Consider the following 27,442-nt stretch of genomic DNA (forward strand, 5'->3'; position numbering starts at 1 on the left):
CAAAGTGCGGACTGAGGATCTGGGGAGGGAGTATGAGAAGCTGGGAATGGAATTAAAAAGTAGAACCGACAAGGTGGTCGTCTCTGGGCTACTGCCTGAACTGAGTGCAGACGGGCGTAGGGTTGACAGGATAAAGGAAGTGAATGGGTGGCTCAGGGATTGGTGTGGGAGGAATGGGTTCGAATTTATGGGGCATTGGCACCAGTATTGGGGTAGGTGGGACTTGTTCGGGCGGGATGGGGTTGGTCTGAATCGTGCTGGGACCAGAGTGTTGGCGAATCGAGTAAAGAGGACTGTAGACAGGGCTTTAAACTAATTAGGGGGGGGAGGGTGCGAGGGTAGGTGACGCTACGAGGTCTAAAGTTAAGAATAGGGTACAGGTAAGGGAAGAGGCCGAGGATGTCCCAATTGGTGGCGTTACGGCAAATAGGGTCCAGGTGAAGGCTGGGATGAAAGCGCTTTATCTGAATGCACGAAGCATTCGGAATAAAGTGGATGAGCTGGTGGCGCAGATCGACACAAATGGATACGATCTGGTGGCCATTACAGAGACGTGGCTGCAAGGTGACAGGGACTGGGAGATGAATGTACAGGGCTATCAAGTGTTCAGGAAGGATAGGCAGGAGGAAAGAGGGGGTGGCGTAGCTCTGCTGATTAAGGATAGTATCAAGGTGGTAGCAAGGGATGATATCGGAGCCAAAGAGCAGAACGTGGAATCGTTGTGGGTGGAGATTAGGAACAGCAAAGGGAGGAAGACGCTGGTGGGTGTCGTCTATAGGCCCCCGAATAATGATCTGGAGGTGGGGCGGGCTGTTAACATGCAAATAAGTGCGGCGTGCAGGAATGGGACGGCAGTAGTTATGGGAGATTTCAATCTGCATATTGATTGGTCGACCCATGTTGGACGAGGTGGGCTCGAGGAGGAGTTCTTGGAATGCTGCCGGGATAATTTCCTTGAACAGTGTGTGTTGGAGCCGACGAGGGAGCGAGCTATCTTGGATCTGGTGCTATGTAATGAGGCGGGTAGAATTAGGGACCTTGCGGTGAAGGATCCTCTTGGAGAGAGTGATCATTGTATGGTGGAGTTTCTGGTGCAGATGGAGGAGGAGAAAGTGGGTTCCCGGACACGCGTCCTTTGTTTGAATAGAGGGGAGTATGGTAGGATGAGAGAAGAATTGGCGAATGTGGACTGGGGGAGTGCGTTGGAAGGTAGGTCTGCTGAGGAGCAGTGGAGGATCTTTAAGGAGATCTTTCTTGGTGCTCAGCAGAAATTTATTCCGATGGTTAAAAAGGACAGTAGGAAGAGAGGTAATAAGCCGTGGATAACGAAGGAGGTGAAGGAAAGTGTTAAATTAAAAGCGGAGGAATTTAGAGTAGCTAAGAGTAGTGGGCGAGAAGAGGATTGGGAAAGGTTTAAATGTCAACAGAGATTGACAAAGAAGTTGATAAAGGAGGGTAGGAGAAGCTATGAGGCTGGGCTAGCACTTAATATAAAAAAGGATAGCAAGAGTTTTTATAAATATATAAAAAGGAAGAGGCTGGCTAGGGTGAACGTTGGTCCTTTAGAGGATGAGAAAGGGGAGCTAGTGGTAGGGGATGGGGATATGGCGAAGGTCTTGAATAACTTTTTTGTTTCTGTCTTCACGGAGGAGGACGTGAATAATTTGCCGGGTGTTAGCGATGGAAAGGTGGTAGGAATGGAGGGTCTTAATGACATTACTGTTACTAGAGAGGTGGTGCTCGACAGACTGGAGGGGCTGATTGTGGACAAGTCCCCAGGACCGGATGGAATGCATCCGAGGGTTCTGAAAGAAATGGCGGAGGTGATAGTGGATGCCTTGGTGGTTATTTTCCAGACGTCGCTGGATTCCGGGGAAGTGCCGGAAGATTGGAAAACGGCTAATGTTACGCCGTTGTTTAAGAAGGGTGCCAGGCAAAAGGCGGGGAATTATAGGCCGGTTAGTTTAACGTCTGTGGTAGGTAAAATGTTAGAAACCGTCATTAAGGAGGAAATTGCAAGGCATCTTGAAGGGAATTGCTTGATAGGGCGGACGCAACACGGTTTCATTAAAGGGAAGTCGTGTCTGACAAATTTACTGGAGTTCTATGAGGATGTGTCTAGGGCAGTGGATAGAGGAGAGCCGGTGGATGTGGTCTTTCTGGATTTTCAGAAGGCGTTTGACAAGGTACCTCACAAGAGGTTATTGCAGAAGGTCAGGGGACATGGAGTTGGGGGTAGGGTGTTAGCGTGGATAGAGGATTGGTTGTCAAATAGGAGGCAGAGAGTGGGGGTCAATGGGTGCTATTCGGATTGGCGGTTGGTGACTAGTGGGGTGCCCCAGGTGTCGGTGCTGGGGCCTCAACTATTTACCATTTATATAGATGATCTGGAGGAGGGAACCGAGTGCAGGGTGTCGAAATTTGCTGATGACACCAAGATTGGGGGAAAGGCAAACTGTGCGGAGGGTGTGGAGAGTCTGCAGAAGGATCTAGATAGGCTGGGCGAATGGGCCAGGAAATGGCAAATGGAATTTAATGTTGGCAAGTGTGAGGTGGTCCACTTTGGTAGGAAGAATGGTAGGAAGGACTATTACTTACGTGGCGAAAAACTGCAGCAGGCGACGGTGCAGAGGGACCTCGGGGTCCTTGTGCATGAGTCGCAAAAACCCAGCTTGCAGGTGCAGCAGGTGGTCAGGAAGGCGAATGGGATGCTGGCCTTCATAGCGAGGGGGATTGAATATAAAAGTAGGGAGGTCTTGCTGCAGCTGTATAGGGCATTGGTGAGGCCGCAGCTGGAGTACTGTGTGCAGTTTTGGGCGCCGCACCTGCGCAAGGATATTTTGGCCCTGGAGGGAGTGCAGAGGAGGTTTACTAGGCTGATACCGGAGTTGAGGGGATTGAGCTATGAGGAGAGTCTGAATAAACTAGGCTTGTACTCGTTAGAGTTTAGAAGAATGAGGGGAGGTCTCATTGAGACGTATAAGATGATGAATGGGATGGATAGGATAGAGGTGGAGAGACTCTTCCCGCTCAAAAAAGACAGTAGGACTAGGGGGCACAGCCTCAAGATAAAGGGGAGGCGGTTTAGAACGGAGTTGAGGAGGAACTTCTTCACTCAAAGGGTGGTGAATCTCTGGAATTCTCTGCCCGTTGAAGTGGTGGAGGCTGCCTCGCTAAATATTTTTAAGAAGCGGGTTGATGGGTTCTTGATAAGAGAGGGGATTAAGGGTTATGGGGAGAGGGCGGGAATGTGGAACTGAGCCACAACAGATCAGCCATGATCTTATTGAATGGCGGGGCAGGCTCGAAGGGCTAGATGGCCTACTCCTGCTCCTATTTCTTATGTTCTTATGTTCTTATGTTCTACAGCATCTCCTATTTTTGTGGAGCCAGGAATTTTCCCATTTCACAGAGGCAGCTGCCTATGTAAATCAGCAGCTCCCTCAACTTGTATGGTTTTGAGTGGGAAATGTCTGAAAAAGGTGCATAGAATAGATCTAAACTCTGTGATTTGTTTGAAAAGATAGGGTAGCCTTTTGGAGAAGAAAGGTATCCCTTTGGACCTGGTCCCCAAACATCTTTGTGGGAAGTAAGCTGCCCTTGAGATAATTGAAAAGATGTGTGAATAAGCACAGAAAGTGTATAAACTTATTGGAAAGGAGATCTCATGGAATTGTCAAGAACAGTTGTCAGAAATATGACAATGATGTGCCAAAGGGAGCTGTCAAGCTCAAAATACATCTAAAATTCCTACCTTTAATTCTTTGTACAACCTGTTTGGAGTGTCAAAAATTATGGCCTTTTCCAGTACTCATTGACATAAACTTCAGTGATTGACTACATTAGTGTTGTATGGTAAACATCACAATCGTCCTTTATCACAGTAAAGTAGCTGCCATTTCAAAGCTTGATTGATAGCTGCCAGTGGTTACAAACACTTTGCAGTAGGACTATGAATTTCAGTGTTTGATTTTACACTGGATTGTGGAATTGAAAAATAACACAAAATCCCCAGGACTTGATGAAGTGTATCCCAGGATGTTGTGGAAGGTAGGGAGGAAATTGCGGGTCTCCTAGCAGGGATATTTGAATCATCGGCAGCCCCAGGTGAGATGCCTGAAGATTGGAAGGTGACAAATGCTGTGCCTTTGTTTAAGAATGGCTGCAGGGAAAAGTTTGGGAACTACAAACCAGTGAGCCTAACATCTTTATTGGGTAAGTTGTTAGAAGGCATTCAGAGAGACAGGATCTACAGGCATTTAGAGAGGCAAGGACTGATTAGGGACAGTCAGCATGGCTTTGTGAGTAGAAAATCATGTCTCATGAATTTGACTGAGCTTTTTGAAGGGGTAACCAAGAAGGTAGATGAGACCAGTTGTCTACATGGATTTTAGCAAAGACTTTGACAAGGTACCACATGGTAAGTTTTGTATAAGGTTAAATCTCACGGGATTCAGGGTGAAGTAGCCAATTGGATACAAAATTGGCTTGACGATAGAAGACAGAGGGTGGTTGTATAGGGTTGTTTTTCAAAGGGGAAACCTGTGACCATCAGTGTGCCTTGGCGATCGGTGTTGGCTCCACTATTATTTGTCATTTATATTAATGATTTGGATGAGAATTTAGGAGCCATGGTTAGTAAGTTTGCAGATGACACCAAGATTTGTGGCAAAGTGGACAGTAAAGAAGGTCATCTAGGATTGCAATGGATCTTGATCAATTGAGCTGATGAATGGCAAATGGAGTTTAATTTAGCTAAATGCAAGGTGATGTATTTTGGTAAACCGAACAAGGGCAGGACTTACTCAGTTAATGGTAGGGTGTTGGGGAGAGTTATAGAACAAAGAGATCTAAGGGTACAAGTTCATAGTTCCTTGAAGTGGAGTCATAGGTGTACTGGGTAGTGAGGAGGGATTTGGCACGCTTGGTTTCATTGGTCAGAACATTGAAAAGAGGAGTTGGGATGTCTTGTTGAAGTTGTACAAGACATTGGTAAGGCCACACTTGGAATACTATGTACAGTTCTAGTCACCCTATCATAGAAAAGATATTATTAAACTAGAAAGAGTGCAGAAAAGATTTACTAGGATGCTACCAGGACTTGTGTGTGGAACTTTGTTACCAGTCTCCGTTTAGCAACTCTGCACTGTCGTGTGTCATGAAGGCCGCCCTGAAGAACACTTACCTGAAGATCAGAAGCCAAATGCCTGTGACTGCTGAAGTGTTCTCCAACAGGAAGAGAACACCTTTGGCTGGTGATTGTCGAGTGGTGTTCATTCATCTGTTGTTGTAGCATCTGCATGGTCTCCCCAATGTACCATGACTCAGGACATCCTTTCCTCAGTGTATCTGGTAGACAATATTAGCCAAGTTGCAAGTGTGTGTACCATGTACCTAGTGGATACTGTTCTCACATGAGATGGTGGCATCTGTGTCGATGATCCAGCACATCCTGCAGAAGTTGCTGTGGTAGGATCGTGATCACTGTTCTCCTGAAGGCTGGGTAGTTTACTGCGGAGTATGGTCTGTTTGAGCTTGTGCCATTGTATTAAGGCAAGAAGCGGAGGTGTGGGGATGGCCTTGGCGAGATGTTCTTCTTCAACAATGACATGTTGAAGGCTCCGGAGAAGATGTCGTAGCTTCTCTGCTCTGGTGAAGTACTGGATGACGAAGGGTACTCAGTCTGCCGTGTCCCATGTTTGTCTTCTGTGGAAGTCTGTACGGTTTTTCGCTGTGGCGCGTTGGAACTGTCGATTGATGAGTTGAGCGCCATATCCTGTTCTTATGAGGGCATCTTTCAGCGTCTGGAGGTATCTGTTGCGATCCTCCTCATCTGAGCAGATCCTGTGTATATGGAGGGTGTGTCTGTAGGGAATGGCTTCTTTAACATGTTTAGGATGGAAGCTGGAGAAGTGGAGCATCGTGAGGTTATCCATGGGCTTGCAGTACAATGAAGTGCTGAGGTGACCGTCCTTGATAGATATGCGTGTCTCTAAGAATGCAACTGATTCTGGAGAATAGTCCATGGTGAGTCTGATGGTGGGATGGAACTTGTTGATGTCATCATAAAGTTGTTTCAGCGACTATTCACCAGAAGTCCAAAGGAAGAAAATGTACCTAGTATATAGCATCGGTTGAAGGTTCTCTGCGGTGAAGAGGTCTTGTTTGAACCTGTACATGAAGATGTTGGCATACTGATGTGCGAATTTGGTCCCCATGGCTGTTCTGTGTGTCTGGATGAAGAACTGGTTGTTGAAGGTGAAGAATTTGTGGTCCAGGATGAAGTGGATGAGTTGTAAAATTGCATCTGGAGATTGGCAGTTGGCAGTGTTGAGTACTGAGGCAGTTGTAGCAATGCCATCGTCGTGGGAGATGCTGGTGTAGAGTGCTGAGAGACATCCATTGTGACTAGAAGTGCTCCTGGTTCAATTGTTCCATGTATGCTGAATTTTTGTAGGAGGTCTGTAGTCTCATGACAAAAGCTGGAGGGTTCTTTGTACAATGGATTTCAGGATGCCCTCGATGTAGCCGGAGAGATTCTCGCACAGGGTGCCTAATACGATGGGAAGGCCGGGTGTGTTTGCTTTGTGTATCTTCGGGAGGCAGTAGAGATCTCCAACGCGGGGAGTACATGGGATGAGAGCACAGAGAGTACTCTGAAGGTCTGGATTAAATATCTAGGTCAGTCTGTTAAGTTGACGGGTGTGTTTTTTGGTCGGATCTGCGGGTAACTGTCTGCAGTGTTCTTCGTTGTTCAATTGTCGGTACTCTTCTTTGCAGTAATTCATTCTGTTCAGTATGATGATGGCCACTCCTTTGTCTGCTGGTTTGATTAAAGAAGCCATCCCCTATGGACAAGCCCTCCATATTCACAGGATTTGCTTAGATGAGAAGGATCGCAACAGACACCTTCAGATGCTGAAAGATGACCTCATAAGAACAGGGTATTGCACTCGACTCATCAATTGACAGTTCTGATGCGCCACAGCGAAAAACCACACCGACCTCCTTAGAGGACAAACATGGGACACAGCGGACAGAGTACTCTTTGTTGTCCAATAATTCCCCGGAGCAGAGAAGCTACAACATCTCTTCCGGAGCCTTCAACATGTCATTGATGAAGACAAACATCTCGCCAAGGCCATCCTCAAACCTCCATTTCTTGCCTTCAAACAACCTCAAACAGACCATGTCCGCAGCAAACTACCGAGCCTTCAGGAGAACAGTGACCACAACCCTGCCACAGCAATCTCTGCAACCTGTGCCGGATCATCGACACGGATGCCATCATCTCACATGAGAACACTATCCACCAGGTACATGGTACATCCACTTGCAACTAGGCCAACATTGTCTACCTGATACGCCGCAGGAAAGGATGCCCTGAAGCATGGTACATTGGGGAGACAATGCAGACGCTACAACAAGAGATGAATGAACACAGCTGGACAATCACCAAACAAGAGTGTCTCTTCCTGTTGGGGAACACTTCAGTGGTCACAGGCATTCAGCTTCTGATCTTCGGTAAACGTTCTCCAAGGCGGCCTTCACAACACATGACAGTGCAGAGTCACTGAGCATAGACTGATAGCCAAGTTCCGCACACATGAGGATGGCCTCAACCGGGATCTTGGATTCACTTCACACAATCTGTAACCCCCACAACTTGCCTGGACTTGCAAAATCTCACTAAGTGTCCTGGCTGGAGACAATACACATCTCTTTAACCTGGGCTGAACCCTCTCTCCACTCACATTATCTGTACCCTTCAGACTTGATTACCTGTAAAGCCTTGCATTCCAACCATTATCTTGTAAATTGAGTTTGTGTCTGTTTGTGAACTGAAATCCCACTCACCTGATGAAGGAGCAGCACTCCGAAAGCTAGTGGCTTTTACTACCAAATAAACCTGTTTGACTTTAACCCGGTGTCCTTCTAATACAGCTACCATGTGGCTGCTGACTGCGTTCCCAGTCAGTTCCCCTTCAGCATCTTGCCGATTGTCCTCATTGAAATAACTTAACATCCGATTAACCTTTTGTGTCAGAATCCTAAATTTATTGTTCAGGTCAGCTAAATCAAGGGCGTTGATGGTTGCTACCCCTGCCCTGTATGCTGTGTAAACACAGTAAAAAGTCTGACAACACCAGGTTTTAGTCCAACCGATTTATTTGATAATAGACTCACAAGCTTTCGGGGTTAGCCCCTTCGTCAGGTGAATGGAGAGTTCTGGCCTCAGACAGAGCATATAAAGCACAGACAGTTTAGAGATTACTGATTAGAATGCGAATCCTTACACCTAACCTGCTGTTCAAGACCTGGAGTGGCTGACAATGTGAGTGGAAGGAGCACTGATCACAGGTTACAGAGATGTGTATTGTCTCCAGACAGTACAGTAAGTGAGGTTTTGCAAACCCAGGCAAGTCACGGGGGTTACAGATAGTGCGACATGAACCCAAGATCCCTGTTGAGACCGTCCTCATGTGTGCGGCACTTGGCTATCAGTCTCTGTTCAGCGACTCTGCGCTGTCGTGTGTCGTGAAGGCCGCCTTGGAGAATGCTTACCCGAAGGTCAGAGGCTGAATGCCCGTGACCACTGAAGTGTTCGCCAACAGGAAGGGAACAGTCTTGCCTGGTGATTGTCGAGCGATGTTCATTCATCCGTTGTCGTAGCGTCTGCATGGTCTCCCCAATGTACCATGAAGGAGCTAACCCCGAAAGCTTGTGAGTCTATTATCAAATAAAACCTGGTGTTGTCAGACTTTTTACTGTGTTTACGCCAGTCCAACACCAGCATACCCACATCATGACTGTATGCTGTGGCCATGTCATTGATTAACTCCCTCTTGGATCTTTCCTGTCTTTCATCCATTCCTATCTTCCGTCCTAACAGTCTGCGAGTCAAGTGGAGGTATAATCTCTTAAGCTGGGGAAAGCACCACTCTGGCAGATGGGTCCCAGCTATATCCACCGCCACAGGTGGATTCGTGGTGGATGTTGTCAATCAGGATTTTCCCTTGGTGTTTTAGTATCAGTCCATTCTGTGGTCCAGAGGTGGCTACAGGACAAATGGAGTGGGATGGGTCTGGGGTTGACTTTGGCCCTGTTCTTATTTCGTACAATGCAAAGTTCCCCCCTATGAGTGTCCCAGGCCATCGCTGCCTGAGCTCTAATCCTTTTTCTGGGCTGTTGGCCAGACATCCAATTTCAGGGCACCCATTATTTGAAAATCCCCACCAATCCCCTGCTATGGTGACACTCAGATAACATTCAGTTGAACTGCCATTTGTTTTTTTTCGTATATCAGCTGCTGGTTGTTGCACCCAAACATATTTCTGCTGTTATTGCATCCAACATTTGATTATATACAACAATTACCATCAAGACAGAGGATCAACCCTGGTTCGATGGAGAGTGCAGGAAGGCATGCCAGGCACAGCATCAGGCTTACCTAAAAATGAGGTGTCAACCTGGTGAAGCTACCAAACAGGACTACATGCATGCTAAATGGCAAAAACAGCAAGAGCTAAACAGAGCTAAGTAATCTCACAACCAACAGATCAGATCTAAGCTCTGCAGTCCTTCCACATCCAATCGTGAATGGTGGTAGACAATTAAATAACTTGCTGGAGGAGGAGGAGGCTCCATTAAATATCCCCATTCCTCAATGATGGAAGAGCCCAGCACATCAGTGCAAAAGATAAGGCTGATGTATTCCCAACAATCTTCAGCCAGAAGTGCCGAGTGGATGATCCAACTCAATATCCTCTAGTGGTTCCCAGCATCTCAGATGCCAATCTCCAGCCAATTTGATTCATTCCATGTGGTATCAAGAAATGGTTGGAGGCACTGAATACTGCAAAGGTAATGGGCCCTGATAATATTCTGGCAATAGTACTGAAGACTTGTGCTCCAGAAATTGCCACTCCCATAGCCAAGCTCTTCCAGTTACAACACTGGCATCTAACCAACAATGTGGAAAATGGCCCAAGTATGTCCTATATACAAAAAGCAGGCCAAATCCACCCCAGTCAATTACCACCCAGTCAGTCTGCGAGTCAAGTGGAGGTATAATCTCTTAAACTGGGGAAAGCACCACTCTGGCAGTTGGGTCCCAGCTATATTCACCGCCACAGGTGGATTCGTGGTGGATGTTGTCAATCAGGAATTTCCCTTGGTGTTTTAGTATCAGTCCATTCTGTGGTCCAGGGGTGGCTACAGGACAAATGGAGTTTTCTAAATTCCCTCTTACATAGGCAGAGGGAAGAAAGTAGCCATGTTGTCTGCTCCTGGTCACGATCCAGTGTCCCTGCTGGAAATGGGGTTTGAGACAGTCAGGTAAGAAAAAACAAAGGACTTGTATCTGATCACCCTCATAGAGAAATGGCAGACTGTCACTCACTGTGGAGTCCGCACCTTCTGCAGCGGAGAGAAAATGGAGGAAATCATGTTTCCTTTTCCTGTTTTAGAAAGGATTGCACCATACTGCACCAGAGAATACAGAAAGGGTAGGCTCTACAGACAGATCCTGACCATCACCAGGGGACAACTGCACAACTGTGGGCTGACATTTAGTCCCTTCACAACATTGGTCAACTCAGAGAAGGTTGGTCAGCGAAACCATTACCTGGAAATTGGTCGGATCATGGGAGCTTTGACATATCATCAGATCTGAAACTGGTCAGTGGTGTGGAACCTTCCATCAGAACCAATCTTTCTGAAGGTTCAGCTATGGGTTGCCAGTCAGGGTGAGGCTGGGAACAAGTGTGAGTGACTCCAAGTATGGTGACATCTTCAATCACTCATTGAGCCTCATGAACCACTGAGTTATTCCTACAGATGAGAGAGTGTTTAAGTGTGAGGGTATGTGAGGTGGGTTCATACCTTCTCCAGACACTTACGGACAAGACTGCTACGTTGAAGAGAAACAATTCAATTGTGAGGTTTGTAATAAAGATTTTGTGACATCTTCAAGACGCTGATACATCAGAGGATTCATACTGTTGTAATAAGAACATAAGAAATAGGAGCAGGAGTAGGCCATCTAGCCCTTCGAGCCTGCCCCGCCATTCAGTAAGATCATGGCTGATCTGTCGTGGCTCAGTTCCACATTCCCGCCCTCTCCCCATAACCCTTAATCCCCTCGCTTATCAAAAACCCATCAACCCGCGTCTTAAAAATATTTAGCGAGGCAGCCTCCACCACTTCAACGGGCAGAGAATTCCAGAGATTCACCACCCTTTGAGTGAAGAAGTTCCTCCTCAACTCCATTCTAAACTGCCCCCCCTTTATCTTGAGGCTGTGCCCCCTAGTCCTACTGTCCTTTCTGAGCGGGAAGAATCTCTCCACCTCTATCCTATCCATCCCATTCATCATCTTATACGTCTCAATGAGATCTCCCCTCATTCGTCTAAACTCTAACGAGTACAAGCCTAGTTTATTCAGCCTCTGCTCATAGCTCAACCCCCTCAACTCCGGTATCAGCCTAGTAAACCTCCTCTGCACTCCCTCCAAGGCCAAAATATCCTTGCATAAGTGTGGCAACCAAAACTGCACACAGTACTCCAGCTGCGGCCTCACCAATGCCCTATACAGCTGCAGCAAGACCTCCCTACTTTTATATTCAATCCCCCTCGTTATGAAGGCCAGCATCCCATTAGCCTTCCTGACCACCTGCTGCACCTGCAGGCTGGGTTTTTGCGACTCATGCACAAGGACCCCGAGGTCCCTCTGCACCGTCGCCTGCTGCAGTTTTTCGCCACGTAAGTAATAGTCCTTCCTACCATTCTTCCTACCAAAGTGGACCACCTCACACTTGCCAACATTAAATTCCATTTGCCAGTTCCTGGCCCATTCGCCCAGCCTATCTAGATCCTTCTGCAAACTCTCCACACCCTCCGCGCAATTTGCCGTTCCACCAATCTTGGTGTCATCAGCAAATTTCGACACCATACACTCGGTTCCCTCCTCCAGATCATCTATATAAATGGTAAATAGCTGAGGCCCCAGCACCGACCCCTGGGGCACTCCACTAGTCACCAACCGCCAATCCGAATAGCACCCATTAACCCCCACTCTCTGCCTCCTATTTGACAACCAATCCTCTATCCACGCTAACACCCTACCCCCAACTCCATGCCCCCTTACCTTCTGCAATAACCTCTTGTGAGGTACCTTGTCAAACGCCTTCTGAAAATCAAGAAAGACCACATCCACCGGCTCTCCTCTATCCACTGCCCTAGACACATCCTCATAGAACTCCAATAAATTTGTCAGACATGACTTCCCCTTAACGAAACCGTGCTGCGTCTGCTCTATCAAGCAATTCCCCTCAAGATGCCTCGCTATTTCCTCCTTGATGATGGATTCTAACATTTTACCTACAACAGACGTTAAACTAACCGGCCTATAATTCCCCGCCTTTTGCCTGCCACCCTTCTTAAACAACGGCGTAACATTAGCCGTTTTCCAATCTTCCGGCACTTCCCCGGAATCCAGCGACGTTTGGAAAATAACCACCAAGGCATCCACTATCACCTCCGCCATTTCTTTCAGAACCCTCGGATGCATTCCATCCGGTCCTGGGGACTTGTCCACAATCAGTCCCTCCAGTCTGTCGAGCACCGCCTCTCTAGTAACAATAATGTCATTCAGGCCCTCCAGTCCTACCACCTTTCCATCGCTAACACCCGGCAAATTATTCACGTCCTCCTCCGTGAAGACCGAAACAAAAAAGTTATTCAAGACCTCAGCCATTTCCCCATCCCCTACCACTAAGTCCCCCCTCTTATCCTCTAAGGGACCAACGTTCACCCTAGCCAGCCTCTTTTTATATATTTATAAAAACTCTTGCTATCCTTTTTTATATTAAGCGCTAGCCCAGCTTCATAGTTTCTCCTACCCTTCTTTATCAACTTCTTTGTCAATCTTTGTTGACATTTAAACCTCTCCCCACTACTCTTAGCCACTCTAAACGCCTCCGCTTTTAAGTTAACACTTTCCTTCACCTCCTTAGTTTTCCATGGCTTATTACCTCTCCTCCTACGGTCCTTTTTAACCATCAGAATAAATTTCTGCTGAGCACCAAGAAAGATCTCCTTAAAGATCCTCCACTGCTCCTCAGCAGACCTACCTTCCAACGCACTCCCCCAGTCAACATTCGCCAATTCTTCTCTCATCCTACCGTACTCCCCTCTGTTCAGACAAAGGACGCGTGTCTGGGAACCCACTTTCTCCTCCTCCATCTGCACCAGAAACTCCACCATACAATGATCACTCTCCCCAAGAGGATCCTTCACCACAAGGTCCCTAATTCTTCCTGCCTCATTACATAACACCAGATCCAAGATAGCTCACTCCCTCGTCGGCTCCAACACACACTGTTCAAGAAAACTATCCCGGCAGCATTCCAAGAACTCCTCCTCGAGCCCACCGCGTCCAACATGGGTCGACCAATCAATATGTAGATTGAAATCCCCCATAATTATCGCCGTTCCATTCCTGCACGCCGCACTTATTTGTGCGTTAACAGCCCGCCCCACCTCCAGATCATTATTCGGGGGCCTATAGACGACACCCACCAGCGTCTTCCTCCCTTTGCTGTTCCTAATCTCCACCCACAACGATTCCACTTTCTGCTCATTGGTTCCTATATCATCCCTTGCTACCACCCTGATGCTATCCTTAATCAGCAGAGCTACGCCCCCCACTTTTTCCTCCCGCCTATCCTTCCTAAACACTTGATACCCCTGGACATTCAGCTCCCAGTCCCAGTCACCTTGCAGCCACGTCTCTGTAATGGCCACCAGATCATATCCATTTGTGCTGATCTGCGCCACCAGCTCATCCACTTCATTCCGAATGCTTTGCGCATTCAGATAAAGTGCCTTCATCCCAGCCTTCACCTGGACCCTATTTGCCAGAACGCCACCAACCATACTCATGCCCCCTACTCCCTTTATTATTGGGACATCCTCGGCCTCTTCCCTTACCTGTACCCTCTCCTTAACTTTAGCCCCCGTAATGTCACCTACCCTCGCACCCTCCCCCCCCAATTAGTTTAAAGCCCTGTCTACAGTCCCATTTACACGATTCGCCAGGACTCTGGTCCCAGCACGGTTCAGACCAACCCCATCCCACCCGAACAGGTCCCACCTACCCCAATACTGATGCCAATGCCCCATAAATTCAAACCCATTCCTCCCACACCAATCCCTGAGCCACCCATTCACTTCCTTAATCTTATCAACCTTACGCCCGCCTGCACTCGGTTCAGGCAGTAGCCCAGAGGTAACCACCTTGTCGGTTCTACTTTTTAATTCCATTCCCAGCTTTTCATACTCCCTCCCCAGATCCTCAGTTCGCATTTTGCCTACGTCGTTGGCACCCACATGTACCACAACGACTGGATTCTCACCCTCCCATTCCAGGTTCCTCTGCAGCCCAGATGCGACATCCCGGACCCGAGCACCAAGCAGACAACACACCCTTCTGTGCACTTTGTCATTGTGACAAAGGACAGTGTCAATACCCCTAACCCCACTATCCCCAATTACTACTACGTTCCTTTTCGCCTTCTCTTTGCCTATGTCCTGCATCTGCATCACTGTACTGTGTGCAGTTTGCTCACCAGCCTCACCTCCCTCGTTCTCGTCCAGACTGGAAGCAAGAACCTGAAACCTGTTATGCAGATTGAGAGGCTGAGGCATCCGCTCCCCACCCTCCTTCCTCTGCTCAGCAGCCCCCTCTTGGTCCTGACCCTTAGAGTTAGCCAGTCTAGGGGGGGTGGATGTCACTTGCACCCCATTGACAATGGCACCTTCCCTCCCCCTGATGAGCCTCAGTGTCTATAGCTCAGAGGCCAGCTCATCTACCTTGAGCTGGAGCTCCTCCAGCAACCTGCACTTACTGCAGACATGGTCACTGGGAAGGACCCTGGGGTCCACCAGCTCCCACATCATGCAGAAACAACACATCACATGCCCCTCCATTATTCACTGTAGTAGTATTGAAAATTTCAACACGAGCTTACCTGGCCCTTTTTCTGCCAAGCCCTTTGTTCCTAAGCCCTAATAGCACACTCTGCTTCCCTCTCACTCCGCTGCCCGCTGTCTACACCAGGCCTCCTTTTAAACCTGGTGCTGTTTTAAAGCCTGCTCCCCCACAACTCCCTGCTATCCACTCCCTTAGAATTCTTAAAGTGGTAAACACAAAAAGCCCGCAAAAATGCTTTTAAATGATTTAAACAGTTCTACAAGGTAAGTTCTTCTACAAAAGTGCTTTAAACTTATTTAAACAGATTTTTAACAGGTAATTTCTTATCTGTCTCTCTGCTCCTTCACTCGTCTGCTCCAGCAAACAATCTGTCTGTGAGGCAGCTTTCACTCAATGCTCCAATCTCCAAACACATCTGAGATTTCACTCCGGGGAGAAGCCATTCAAGTGTGATGTATGCAACAAATCATTCTCGCAGTCATCCACCCTTCGGGAACAGCGACATATTCACACAGGGGAAAAACCATTCATGTGTGAGATGTGTGACAAATCATTCACACAGTCATCGACTCTCCGTGCACACCAATACATTCACACAGGGCAGAAACCGTTCACATATAAGATTTGTGACAAATCATTCTTGCAGTCGTGAACCCTCCTTGTACACCAATGCATTCAAACAGAAGTGACCCTTGTGATTCTCATTCACACAATTATCTAAATTCCTGCTCCATTAGAGGTTCCACAGGGGAATATCCCTTCTTCGACCCTGCTAGAGCAGGGGAGTATTCATGTAGAAGAGAAAGTTCTGAGGTGTGATGCTTGTGACAAAGTTTTCACCCAATCCTCTGATGATATGAATCTCCAGCAGATCTACAGTGGAGAGTAAGCATGCTGTTGTGAGATGCGCAACAAGATTTTCACACAGTCAACATATTTCCTTATCCATCAATACACTCACATAGGAGTGGAAACCCTATTGGCATGAGTTCAATCTTCACTGTTGTTGGACCATCTGGAACATTACTGAACCCCACAAACCACTGAGCCAAGTTCTTGTCATCTGTTGTCAGACTGTGAATCTCTACACCAGCTGACTGCAAAGGATATTCAGTGGTACTGGGGCACAGAACAAGAAGCAACTTCCACTCACATCAAACGACTTGTGGTAACACCAGTATTATGATGTCAATGATGAAGTCGCCCTGCAGTGAGATGCCAGTGAAATAGGACTTGGAGCCACTCTCACGCAGCAAGGACAACCAGTTGTGTTTGCTTTCAGAGCATTAACACAAACTGAAAATGCTATGCACAGATTGAAAAAGAGTTTCTGAATATTGTCTTTCCTTGTCAGCATTTCAACCAGTATCTGTTTGGGAGAGAGAAAGTGTTGGTACAGTCTGACCACATTCTACTACAAAGTATCTTTCTCAAACCATTCCTATCTGCTCCAAGGTGTTTGCAGAGATATCATTGGAAGTGAAGATCTGAAAACTTTACAGATATCATGTGCAATGTATGTGTAGGGACAGACAAAATTAGGGCAAACTGGAAAGAACAAAGAATTATTTTGTGCAAATGTGATTATTTTCTTTATGAACTATTTATGTAACTTGTAAACAAAAATGGGGTGTTTGGATAAATCCCTTGCAACTGCTGTCTCTGTTCCCCTGGTAAATGTTTGGCAGAGATTTCTAGTGTGGGAGACTTCCTTGGAGACTTTCAAATTCACAACATCAGGGTGGGATGTGTAGCCTCAGATGTGTTTGACAGCAGATCAGAACAGGAAGACCCACAACATTCAAAACAAAGATGATATGCAGTGGTGGGAATCAGCGCAGGAGAGAGTTCAGGATAGAGGGGCATTGGCAGAATTGGTAACTGGACAGAAGATATTTCTGCTTGTTTGGGGGGGGGTTCCAAAACTAGGGCCTGAAATATAAGGTGGTCAATAATATATTCAATGAGGAATTAAGAAGAGGTGTGTGGGAGAGAAGCATTCGGAGTGAGGGCTGCAAGAGATGGGTATGGGAATACATTGAAGATAGCTGGAAAGGAGATGGAGCAAGTGCTTGGGGAGTGACTTGGGGAGTGATACTGAAAGTGTGAAATCTCACTCACTCTTAAAAGAATAATGTTGGGGTGTCTTTCTGTTTTACAATTGACTGCATTGTGAGAAACGCAACTCACAGTCAAACAATTTAGTCGAGTCAAGTTCCGAAGGAGCAAGATATTTTATTTAACGTTCTTGCAAGACCAGGTGTCCAATAAAATAGGCACACCTTACATTGAGTTTAAGCAGGCTTTTTATACTATTTCTACAAGCATGTTAATGAATTACACAATACATTGTTCTCCCCTAATTGGTGGTCCCTATCCCATTTATGTGTTGTCATTCCCCTATTGGCTCAAGGTACCCCTAGCTACAGGTTGTGCTGTATGTTGGCTCATGTCCCAAGCCCCTCTGCCCCCCTCTAACCATCTTTTTCTGTTATTGCGAGAGTGCATATTGTAGGGTTGTTTCAATGTCCTTTCTTGATTAGTTCTTATGAGATTCATCCGTCTTATCAATGTTCCCTGGAGAACTGTTAACAAGTCCAGTTCAGACCGGCTGTATCCAGTCTTCTGCTAACTTAATCGCTGATGTCCCTACTATCTCAGTGACCTTTTATCCCCCTGTAGTTAGAAAATATACTCTGTTGCAGTAACAACACATCTTGCTTACCATTTGTTTCACAATTTGGACATTTTACATTCCTACACGATGTGATGTACATGTCTTACTTCACACTGCACGTCTGGTGTTTTCCCTGCACAATAGGCAGTTTCTTCACTGTCCTTGACTATAGTTCTGTCTAGCCTCAGCAACTTTCATACCTTGTATTAGTGATTAAAACCACAGTTGTTTCCATAATGTGGGTTGGCAATATGCCGAATCGTAGGTTTCTGTCCTGCTTAGTTTGTTCTCATGAGATAACATTCATTCCCTCTCATCCTTGCCCCATCCTGTGTTGTTTAAACTATGTCTGTTTGCTGTTGTATAGTTACAAGATCCTAGTTCTATTTCTTCAGTCATAATTTTATGTTTACCACATTTTATATTCATCTCTAACATGCATGCAGGGAGTAACTTAAATAATGATTGTGCTAGTGCTATATTCCTAGCTTGGGGAGTAACTCGGGGATTGACTCCAGGCCAAACAATTCTGAGGAAATAGAATTAAGGACATTTTGACCATGGAACTGATGCTGCCGAGAGCAGAGAGTGAGAGAAGGGGGCACAGAAGTGATGTTAACCAGGAAGGGAGCAATCTTAAAGTGAAGGTTTCAAATTAAATCATGAGTACTTTCTAATTTTTAAAGTACAGAAATAGACCATTTGGTCCATCTGCTTTCTACTGGTGTTTAGGCTCCACATCAGCTTTCTCCCTATTTGCAGAATAGGTGGGGATTTAAACTTGTCATTGTCCCATCTGAATAAAACTCACTTATTGCAGCTGTTCACCCAGTTTCACAGCATCCAATGCAGTGGTGACATGCGCAGGAGAGAGGGATATTGAAGTGGGAGCATTGGTGGGACAGGCAGTGGGTGGGGTAGTCTGGGAGAGAAGAAAACTGGAGTGAGGGATGTAAGAGATGGGCATGGGAGCTATTTGATTAAAAATAGCAAGAAACGCCATGGAGCTGGTGCTTGGGGAGTGATTCTGGGAATGACTGACTTGGACAGTGAGACTGAATCAAGGAGTGACACTCTCCCTTGAGGAATAACTTTGTCTCTTGGTGTTCTGGGATTGACTGCGTTTGGGGAGTAACTTGGGGACTGACTGATGGAGTCATTATCCATTTTCTTCTTGTGAACAACAGGTAAAGATGCTGTTAACACATATATCTGCACATCATAGAGAAATAGCCTAAAGTCAGGTAGACTGGATATAGTCAGGCACATTGCCAAACCACATTATGGGAACAACTGTGGTTTTAGTCACAAACACAGAATATAAAATTTGCTGATGCTAACAGAACTATGGTCAAGGACAGTGAAGAAACTGCCTATTGTGTAGGGATAACACCAGATGTGCAGTGTGAAGTAAGGCACGTACACCACATCCTGTAGGAATGTATAAGGTCCAGATTGTGAAACAAATGGTAAGCAAGATGTGTTGTTTCTGCAACTGAGCATATTTTCTAACTACAGGGGGATGAAGGTCACTGAGATAGTAGGGACATCAACAATTAAGTTAGCAGAAGACTGAATACAGCCGGTCTGAACTGGACATGTTAACAGTTCTTGATAAGACAGATGAGTTCCCATGAGAACTAATTAAGTAAGGATATTGAATCAACCCTACAATATGCACTCTTGCAATAACAGGAAAATATGGTTAGAAGGGGAGTAGAGGGGACTTGGGACATGAGCCAACGTACAGCACAGCCTGTGGCTAGGGCACCATGAGCCAATAGGGGAATGACATCACACTATTAGGACAGGGACCACCAATTAGGGGAGAACAACGTATTGTGTAATTGATTAATATGCTTGTAGAAATAGTATAAAACACTTGCTTAAACTCGATGTAAAGTGTGCCTATATTTTGGACACCTGGTCTTGCAAGAACGTTAAATAAAATATCTTGCTCCTTCGGAACTTGACTCGACTAAATTGTTTGACTGTGAGCTGTGTTTCTCACAACTGGGGGCTCGTCCGGAATCCTAACATCCCTGGCGTCCCGTTCCTCATTGAACGGTCCCAAGTACTCGTCGGTGGGCCTCTCCGCCAGCGGACTGTTGAGAATCCTAGGAAGGTCATTCCGAACGAGTAAGGGGGAGACGATAGGCACCGTCGTGGTCGGGCAACTCCGTGCATGGACCAAGGTAAGAAAATTGACTTTTAAGTATTGCCTTGGCGACCAGGTCGTGGTAGGTAAACTATGGGAAGTGGGGGAAGTAAGACAAAGTCCCCCGGGAAAGGTGCCGGGAAACCGCGGAAGAAGGGTGGAGCCCCAGGGAACATCCCTCCAGAAAGTCCTTTGGGATGGATGTTGGAAGATTGAGATTATAACACTAGTACTAGGGATAAACATAAGAAAACTATGATTAAATATTGTTGTTTTGTTTGGGTAAAGGAACCAATCCAAAGTCCGTCCGTCTGTCTTCTGGCCAAAGTACGGTTCGGATGAGGATTGGGTCTGCTAGACCCTTAACATATATGTGAGACAGGAGCAGCCGGCGTCCCAGAAAGAAATTGACTATGCAAGTTGCTGGGTAGGAGGAGGAGAATATCGATTATATCCCATGGATATAATAAACAAGGAAAAAGAAAAGGATCCTCTTACTGCCCCTCCACCATCATGGGACGTTCTGAACCACTTACCTCCACCTTACCGCCCCTTGGTGAATAACCAGAATCTACCAGTCAATGATGTTAATTTAGGGGCTGCGGGGGAGGTCCAACAACACCTAGTACAAGATGAGGGAGCAGAGGAAAATAGAATAAGGGAGGTGCCCCTAGAGGCACTGGAGTTTGTGGATGGGTCACGAAGTATATAGATGGATCACCATGAATGGGATGGACCTACAATGGGTCCGAGCAGGAAGAGTAGAGGGAAGTATGTCAGCACAAGTGGCGGAACTGGTAACCCTGACATAGGCTTTTACTGAGGTGCGGGGAGAACGCTAATAGCGGTTATGTATTTGGAATTGTGCATGACTATGTGACTGTTTGAGGGAGAAAGGGATTTGTCATGACATGAGGCACCTGAATCAAACATGGTCAAATTTATTAGAGGCCAGTGAGTTCCCATCAGTAAAGGGTTAAAAAGAGACAAGCAGGCTGACTCTGTATGGTACAGAGAAAGAGAGAGAGAGGGTGTAACTGTGTAATCGAGAGCCTCATGTGATGTAATAGGTATAGCCAAAGTGAATTGCTTCAAGTTTAATAAATTACATAGGGATCGGACAGAGATTTGAGTTCTGCCAAGTGGGAAAGGTGGCATTACATTTCATCTTAAAGTTGTAAGGAGAGTTAACCATTTAGGCACACAGTAGATTTGATTTTGTACTTGCCTGTGTTTGTTACAAAGGCGGAGCTGTAGAAATAATTAATCATGTAGATCGCACATTAGAATACTTTCAGTATTTCTTCGTGCATCTGTGCTCCAAGTGATAACATTCAGTTGTGTGCTCTTGTGGAATGTTTTGTTTTATTGTACTAGAATTGTAAGAATGTGCAAGGGTCTGAATTTAGTGGGGATATTTAAAGGTGATAAAAATAAATCTTATTTTGGATTTTCTGAATCAGGCTTTTGTTAAATAAACTGCTGTACTTTGACTCACAATTAGTCTCAGAGGTATCTTTACCTACAACAATTGGTGCTGAAACCCGGGATCTGTTTACGGGTCCAGTTGAATGGCCACAACCGGAGCTCCGGAATAGATTACCGAATTTAAGGGAGTGAATCAAAGTACAGTAGGTGCTCATCTGTGATGAAAGAGTGTGAGAGTGTGTGAGAGGTCTGAGCTGAACACGTACAGATAAGGAGGCATCTGTCTTTACACCCAGCCTTAGACGAGTTGTTAAGAGGGGTAGCCCCCCTACGCGAAGGTCAGGAGTTTGAAGTGGGTGTAAAGGCCAGAGAAGGATGCCTGGGATGTGATGTTCAGATGTGAGTAAGAAAGAATCTGTCTGAGTGATCGCCGGAGTAGAAGAAAAAGCCGGCTTCATAGTGTGAGCTTAAGGGTGTAAGCTCACGAGTGTGAGCGGTGGTACGAAGGGCACTGATCACCCCTGACAGGTATCACCGGACTCTGATAAGAGCGACCTAGGAGTGGGAGAGTAAGAAAGGAGAGAATAGAGGACTCCAGGTGGTGAGTATAAACTTATCGGTGTTATGGCAGGACAAGGACAGTGGGGACCCAGGATCCCTGATAAACAAGTATGTAATGGAAAGGAACAAATTCATTAAACAGAGGAGGAAAGAGGGGTGGGATCCATTTCACTCGCTAGATCAACAATGGAAATGATTGGAAAAAAAAGGACAGAACTAAGAAAATTGGAATTCTCTTAGTTTGAATTAATTAAACAGGTTTAAACCGGATTAATTGAACACATCTCAGTCTTGGGTAAAAAAAAAATGGGCTGACGGCAAGGAGAGAATTAAAACATCAGAATCACAGATTAGAGAGTTAGAAAAGAGAAACCAAACAAAGAAAATAGCAGTATTGTTAATACATCAGTTAGCTGGACTAATTGAACAAGTAGTCACTTCCACCAAGAAGTGGAGTGAGGATAAAAAAGATTAAGGAATTAGAATTCAGGGTATGGGAACTGGAGAAACAAAACCAAGTGTTAGAAGACTACTGCAAGGGGACATTACCTCCCTACCCTGGCAGTATGACCATGAAACTCACAGCACCTGGGGGCGACTTTGATACTGAGGAGAAGGTCTGCAACCTTGCTCCGGTAACGAGGGGAGGAACAGTAAATAATCCATTGACCAATTTAAATCCTTCACACCAGGGAAAGACATCAGATCCTAGTGTCACTGGGAAAACTCCAGCCCTGGAGTTCAAATGCCAAATTTTGGTATTATCATTGTCCCACAAAGTATTTACAGTGTTAGATATAGCTGACGAGTTCTCGTCCATCCCCTTGAACTTTAACTGACAGGACAAGTTTTTCTTCACAGTAGGCGATAAGCAATATACATGGACTAGATTCCATAATAGCCTGGCCATATTTCACCAAACAATGAGTAACTTCTAGAACAGTTGGAACTCAAAAGGGAGCACAATCTTACAGTATGTAGACAATATTTTGATAGCCTCTAAAACTCAAGTGGAACTTCACTTTAGACAGCATTATACTCGATCTTGAAGCACTTGGAAGATCAAGGGTTAAAGGCAAATCTGGAAAAGGTCCAAATAGGAAAGACACAGGTGTTATATTTGGGACATTTAATATCCCAAGGGATCAAGGAGATGTCCGTGGACAGGCTAGCCGATGAAATAGCAAAAGAGGCAGCCCTAAACCCACAACCAATCAGGATGCAGGCCCTTATTCCCCTAATGCCCCCTGGAGGGAATCCAATCTTTACAGAGAAGGAAAAAGAGGAGCTGACTGAGATGGGAGCTAGGGAAACTGAGGAAGGAAAATGGGTACTGCCGGATGGAAGAGAAATGGTAAACAAATAAGTAATGAGGGAAATCATGGCCCGCTTACATCAGGGAAGTCACTGGGGAGCCCAGGCCATGTGCGATATAGAACTGAGAAAATATGGTTGTAAGGGAATCCATACTATAGCAACGCAGAGCTGTGGGGGATGCATAATATGTAAAAAAATCAACAAGAAGGCGCTGCGAAAACCCCCATTGGGAGGAAGGGAACCGTTCCAGAGTATCCAGATAGATTTCACCGAACTGCCCTTGGTGGGAAGGTTAAAATACATCTTGGTCCTAGTTGATCACTTGACTGGATGGGTGGAGGCATACCCAATGGCCTCAGCAACCTCAGGAGGGGTCTCAAAGGTTATACTCGAACAAATAGTGCCTAGATATGGTTTGGTAGAGAATGTAGATTCTGATCAGGGAAGCCATTTTACATCAAAGGTGCTTCAGGGGATAATGAAAGGATTAGGAATATCATGGGATTTTCTTGGATACCTTGGCATCCACTCTCCTCTGGACGGGTGGAACGAATGAACCAGACCCTTAAAAAGCATTTATCTAAGCTAATAATAGAAACAAAACTGCCTTGGACCAAGTGCTTACCAATAGCACTTTTGCGTATTCGTACAGCTCCTCGAAAGGATTTGGGTTTATCCCCCTATGAAATGATGTTTGGACTGCCTTATATGGGAGCAGCCAGGGAGTTACCAGTTCCTGAAATGAATGATCAATTTGTAAAGAAATATATACTGGGTCTGTCCTCCTCTAAATCCTTCTTTAGGAAACAAGGATTATTGTCGCAGACTCCACCCTTCGACTTCACGGTACATACAATCCGACCAGGAGATTGGGTCCTGGTAAAGTCATGGAAAGAAACTAAGCTGCAACCGGAATGGGAGGGACTATATCAAGCACTCCTAACAACTGAGACAGCGATCAGGACTGCTGAGAAGGGGTGGATACATCACACTGGAATCAAGGGACCGGTAAAACCCCCTGACAACTCCAATGCGTGGGCGGTCGAGCTGGCTGGAGAACCTTTGAAGCTGAAATTTAAAAGACTCTAAGTAATCAATTTTTAGTAGTGGCGTGGATGCGGGAAAAGAACTGTTTTGAATTAAGTTCTCCCCTGAAAGGTAACGGGAAAGGGATAGAATGAAAGGGATAATCTTGATAATGCTCTCCTTCCTCTTATCCCAAGGAGTTCTTGCAAGTATGGGTTATGATCCAGATGAGTTAGAAATGGAAAGGGGGGACACTATGAGCTCAGTCACGGTTCTGGATCTCCCTACACCACAAGTGGTAGAGACTGACCTATGTTCCCTGGTAGTATGTGGGGATCTGATGAGCCAACGAAAATACTTGGTTGAATCCTTACAATTTTACGCAGACGGCAAGTATCCGCGGGGTGAACTCCCTCCCATAATATCAATCCACCAGAAGCATATGCGGCCAGGACCAGAATGCATAGACAAGAAATGCAATCCCATATATATAATAATAACAGGGACCAAATGGTCTGAAAAGTTGGGAAGTTATGTGATAAATGAGACTGGCGTACTGGAAGGGGTGGGGGGGGAAATCCTTCACCAACAGTTGCATCAGGCCCTATTTGGGGTCAGAGTAAAAGAAGGAGGAAAGGATAGCAAACTGAAATGTTGTTTCCGGTTATATGTAGATAAAAATCTGAAATCACCCGACCAAAAGGAGAAGGTCCCTCACCTCGACCCAGGGGCAGTGAAAGTAATAAGAACATAAGAAATAGGAGCAGGAGTAGGCCATCTGGCCCCTCGAGCCCGCCCCGCCATTCAATAAGATCATGGCTGATCTGTCTTGGCTCAGTTCCACTTCCCCGCCCTCTCCCCATAACCCTTAATCCCCTCTCTTATCAAAAACCCATCAACCCGCGTCTTAAAAATATTTAGCGAGGTAGCCTCCACCACTTCAACGGGCAGAGAATTCCAGAGATTCACCACCCTTTGAGTGAAGAAGTTCTTCTTCAACTCCGTTCTAAACCGCCCCCCCTTTATCTTGAGGCTGTGCCCCCTAGTCCTACTGTCCTTTCTGAGCGGGAAGAGTCTCTCCACCTCTATCCTATCCATCCCATTCATCATCTTATATGTCTCAATGAGATCTCCCCTCATTCTTCTAAACTCTAACGAGTACAAGCCTAGTTTATTCAGCCTCTCCTCCTCATAGCTCAACCCCCTCAACTCCGGCATCAGCCTAGTAAACCTCCTCTGCACTCCCTCCAAGGCCAAAAAAAGACCCGAGACAGACCTTTGAAATAGAGACTGGATATGAGGAAACCAATGCCTCGGTAGAATGGGTCAAATACACTGTAAAAAGCTTAAATAAGAGCAATTGCTACGCCTGTGCATCTGGGAGGCCGGTAGCCCAAATAGTACCCTTCCCTCTGGGATGGAAATGCGACGAAGGGGGCATGGAGTGTATGTTGACCCTATATCAAGAGAAGAGAGCATGGGGCAACCTAAACTGCACATCCCTGTCCCTAATGTTCCCTCCTGTGGAAGCAAAGGATTTAAAGTCTCCCCCTCAGTTTCTCGCTACCGTTGTGAATCACACTTCATGTGTGAGCAGACAAGGGGCAGGGTTAACTCATGGTATGGGGGAGTTAGAATCATGCTCAGAGGTCAGGAGCATTATGGAGAACGGGACGGGAGGGAACTATTCATCATTGAACATCCCCAGGGCAGATATATGGTGGTATTATGGAGGAAGGGTACTGAGGCCAACTCTACCCCCCCAGTGGAAGGGTACATGTGCCATTGTCCAATTGGCTATACCATTTACCCTGGCATTTGAAGGATCCAAAACGATCAGGAAGAACAAGAGGTCAGCGATAGGAACTTCTTTTGATGAAAAGATATACCCGGATCCCATAGGAGTGTCTCAGGGAGTCCCGGATGAATTCAAAGCCAGGAATCAGATCGCAGCCGGATTTGAGTCCTTGCTTTGGTGGGTGACAGTAAATAAGAATGTGGATTGGATAAATTATATATATTATAACCAACAGAGATTCATTAACTATACCAGAGATGCTGTCCAGGGGTTGGCGGAACAACTAGACGCCACTAGTAGAATGGCGTGGGAAAATAGAATGGCCTTGGATATGATGCTAGCAGAAAAAGGAGGAGTGTGTGTAACGTTGCGGGGGGAAGTGCTGTACCTTCATCCCAAACGACACGGCCCCTGATGGCTCCATAACCTGAGCCCTACAAGGACTAACAACCTTAGCAGAAGAAATAGCAGAAAACTCTGGGGTTAACAACGTATTCACTGATTGGTTGGAGTTTTGGTTTGGAAAGTGGAAAGGAATGGTGGTGTCAGCACTGACCTCTTTAATAATAGTGGCAGGAGTATTGGTAAAGGTGGGATGTTGCATAATCCCCTGTGTGAGGGGACTGGTCCAACGGCTGATTGAAACAACACTAACAAAGAAAATGTCCGCGGTAGATCATGGGGAGAGAATGAATTTATTGGAAATGGGAAATGAACTGGATGACGAAGTAGATAAAACAGTGGAAAAGATGCTCCAGGAATTTGAAATGTAAGGATTTGCGATGGATGTGTTAACAGCAAGCTAAAAGGAGGGGGAATTGTGAACAACAGGTAAAGATGCTGTTAACACATATATCTGCACACCATAGAGAAATAGCCTAAAGTCAGGTAGACTGGATATAGTCAGGCACATTGCCAAACCACATTATGGGAACAATTGTGGATTTAGTCACAAACACAGAATATAAAATTCACTGATGCTAACAGAACTATGGTCAAGAACAGTGAAGAAACTGCCTATTGTGTAGGGATAACACCAGGTGTGCAGCATGCAGTAAGGCACGTACATCACATCCTGTAAGAATGTATAAGGTCCAGATTGTGAGACAAATGATAAGCAAGATGTGTTGTTTCTGCAACTGAGCATATTTTCTAACTACAGGGGGATGAAGGTCACTGAGATAGTAGGGACATCAGCGATTAAGTTAGCAGAAGACTGAATACAGCCGGTCTGAACTGGACATGTTAACAGTTCTTGATAAGACGGATAAGTTCCCATGAGAACTAATCAAGTAAGCATATTGAATCAACCCTACAATATGCACTCTTGCAATAACAGGAAAATATGGTTAGAAGGGGAGTAGAGGGGACTTGGGACAGGAGCCAACGTACAGCACAGCCTGTGGTTAGGGCACCATGAGCCAATAGGGGAACAACAACACACTATTAGGACAGGGACCACCAATTAGGGGAGAACAACGTA

At 45.9% G+C, this 27,442-nt stretch overlaps 1 protein-coding gene across 2 annotated transcripts in view; it reads right to left on the reverse strand.

Moving 5' to 3' along the window:
• LOC145348055 (uncharacterized) overlaps positions 1 to 27,442 on the reverse strand; it is a 75,567-nt gene that overhangs the window by 33,737 nt on the left and 14,388 nt on the right. The window contains exon 2 of one of the 2 annotated variants that reach the window (XM_080196184.1): positions 7,646 to 7,675. The exons of the other annotated variant lie outside the window; for it this stretch is intronic. Within the exon in view, the coding sequence (XP_080052310.1) occupies positions 7,646 to 7,675 (30 nt within the window). The remainder of the gene's footprint in view (positions 1 to 7,645; positions 7,676 to 27,442) is intronic. 2 annotated transcript variants of the gene reach the window in all.

The sequence above is a fragment of the Carcharhinus amblyrhynchos genome, chromosome 9 (assembly GCF_965287045.1).
Source record: "Carcharhinus amblyrhynchos chromosome 9, sCarAmb.v2.hapA, whole genome shotgun sequence".
NCBI lineage: Eukaryota > Metazoa > Chordata > Chondrichthyes > Carcharhiniformes > Carcharhinidae > Carcharhinus > Carcharhinus amblyrhynchos.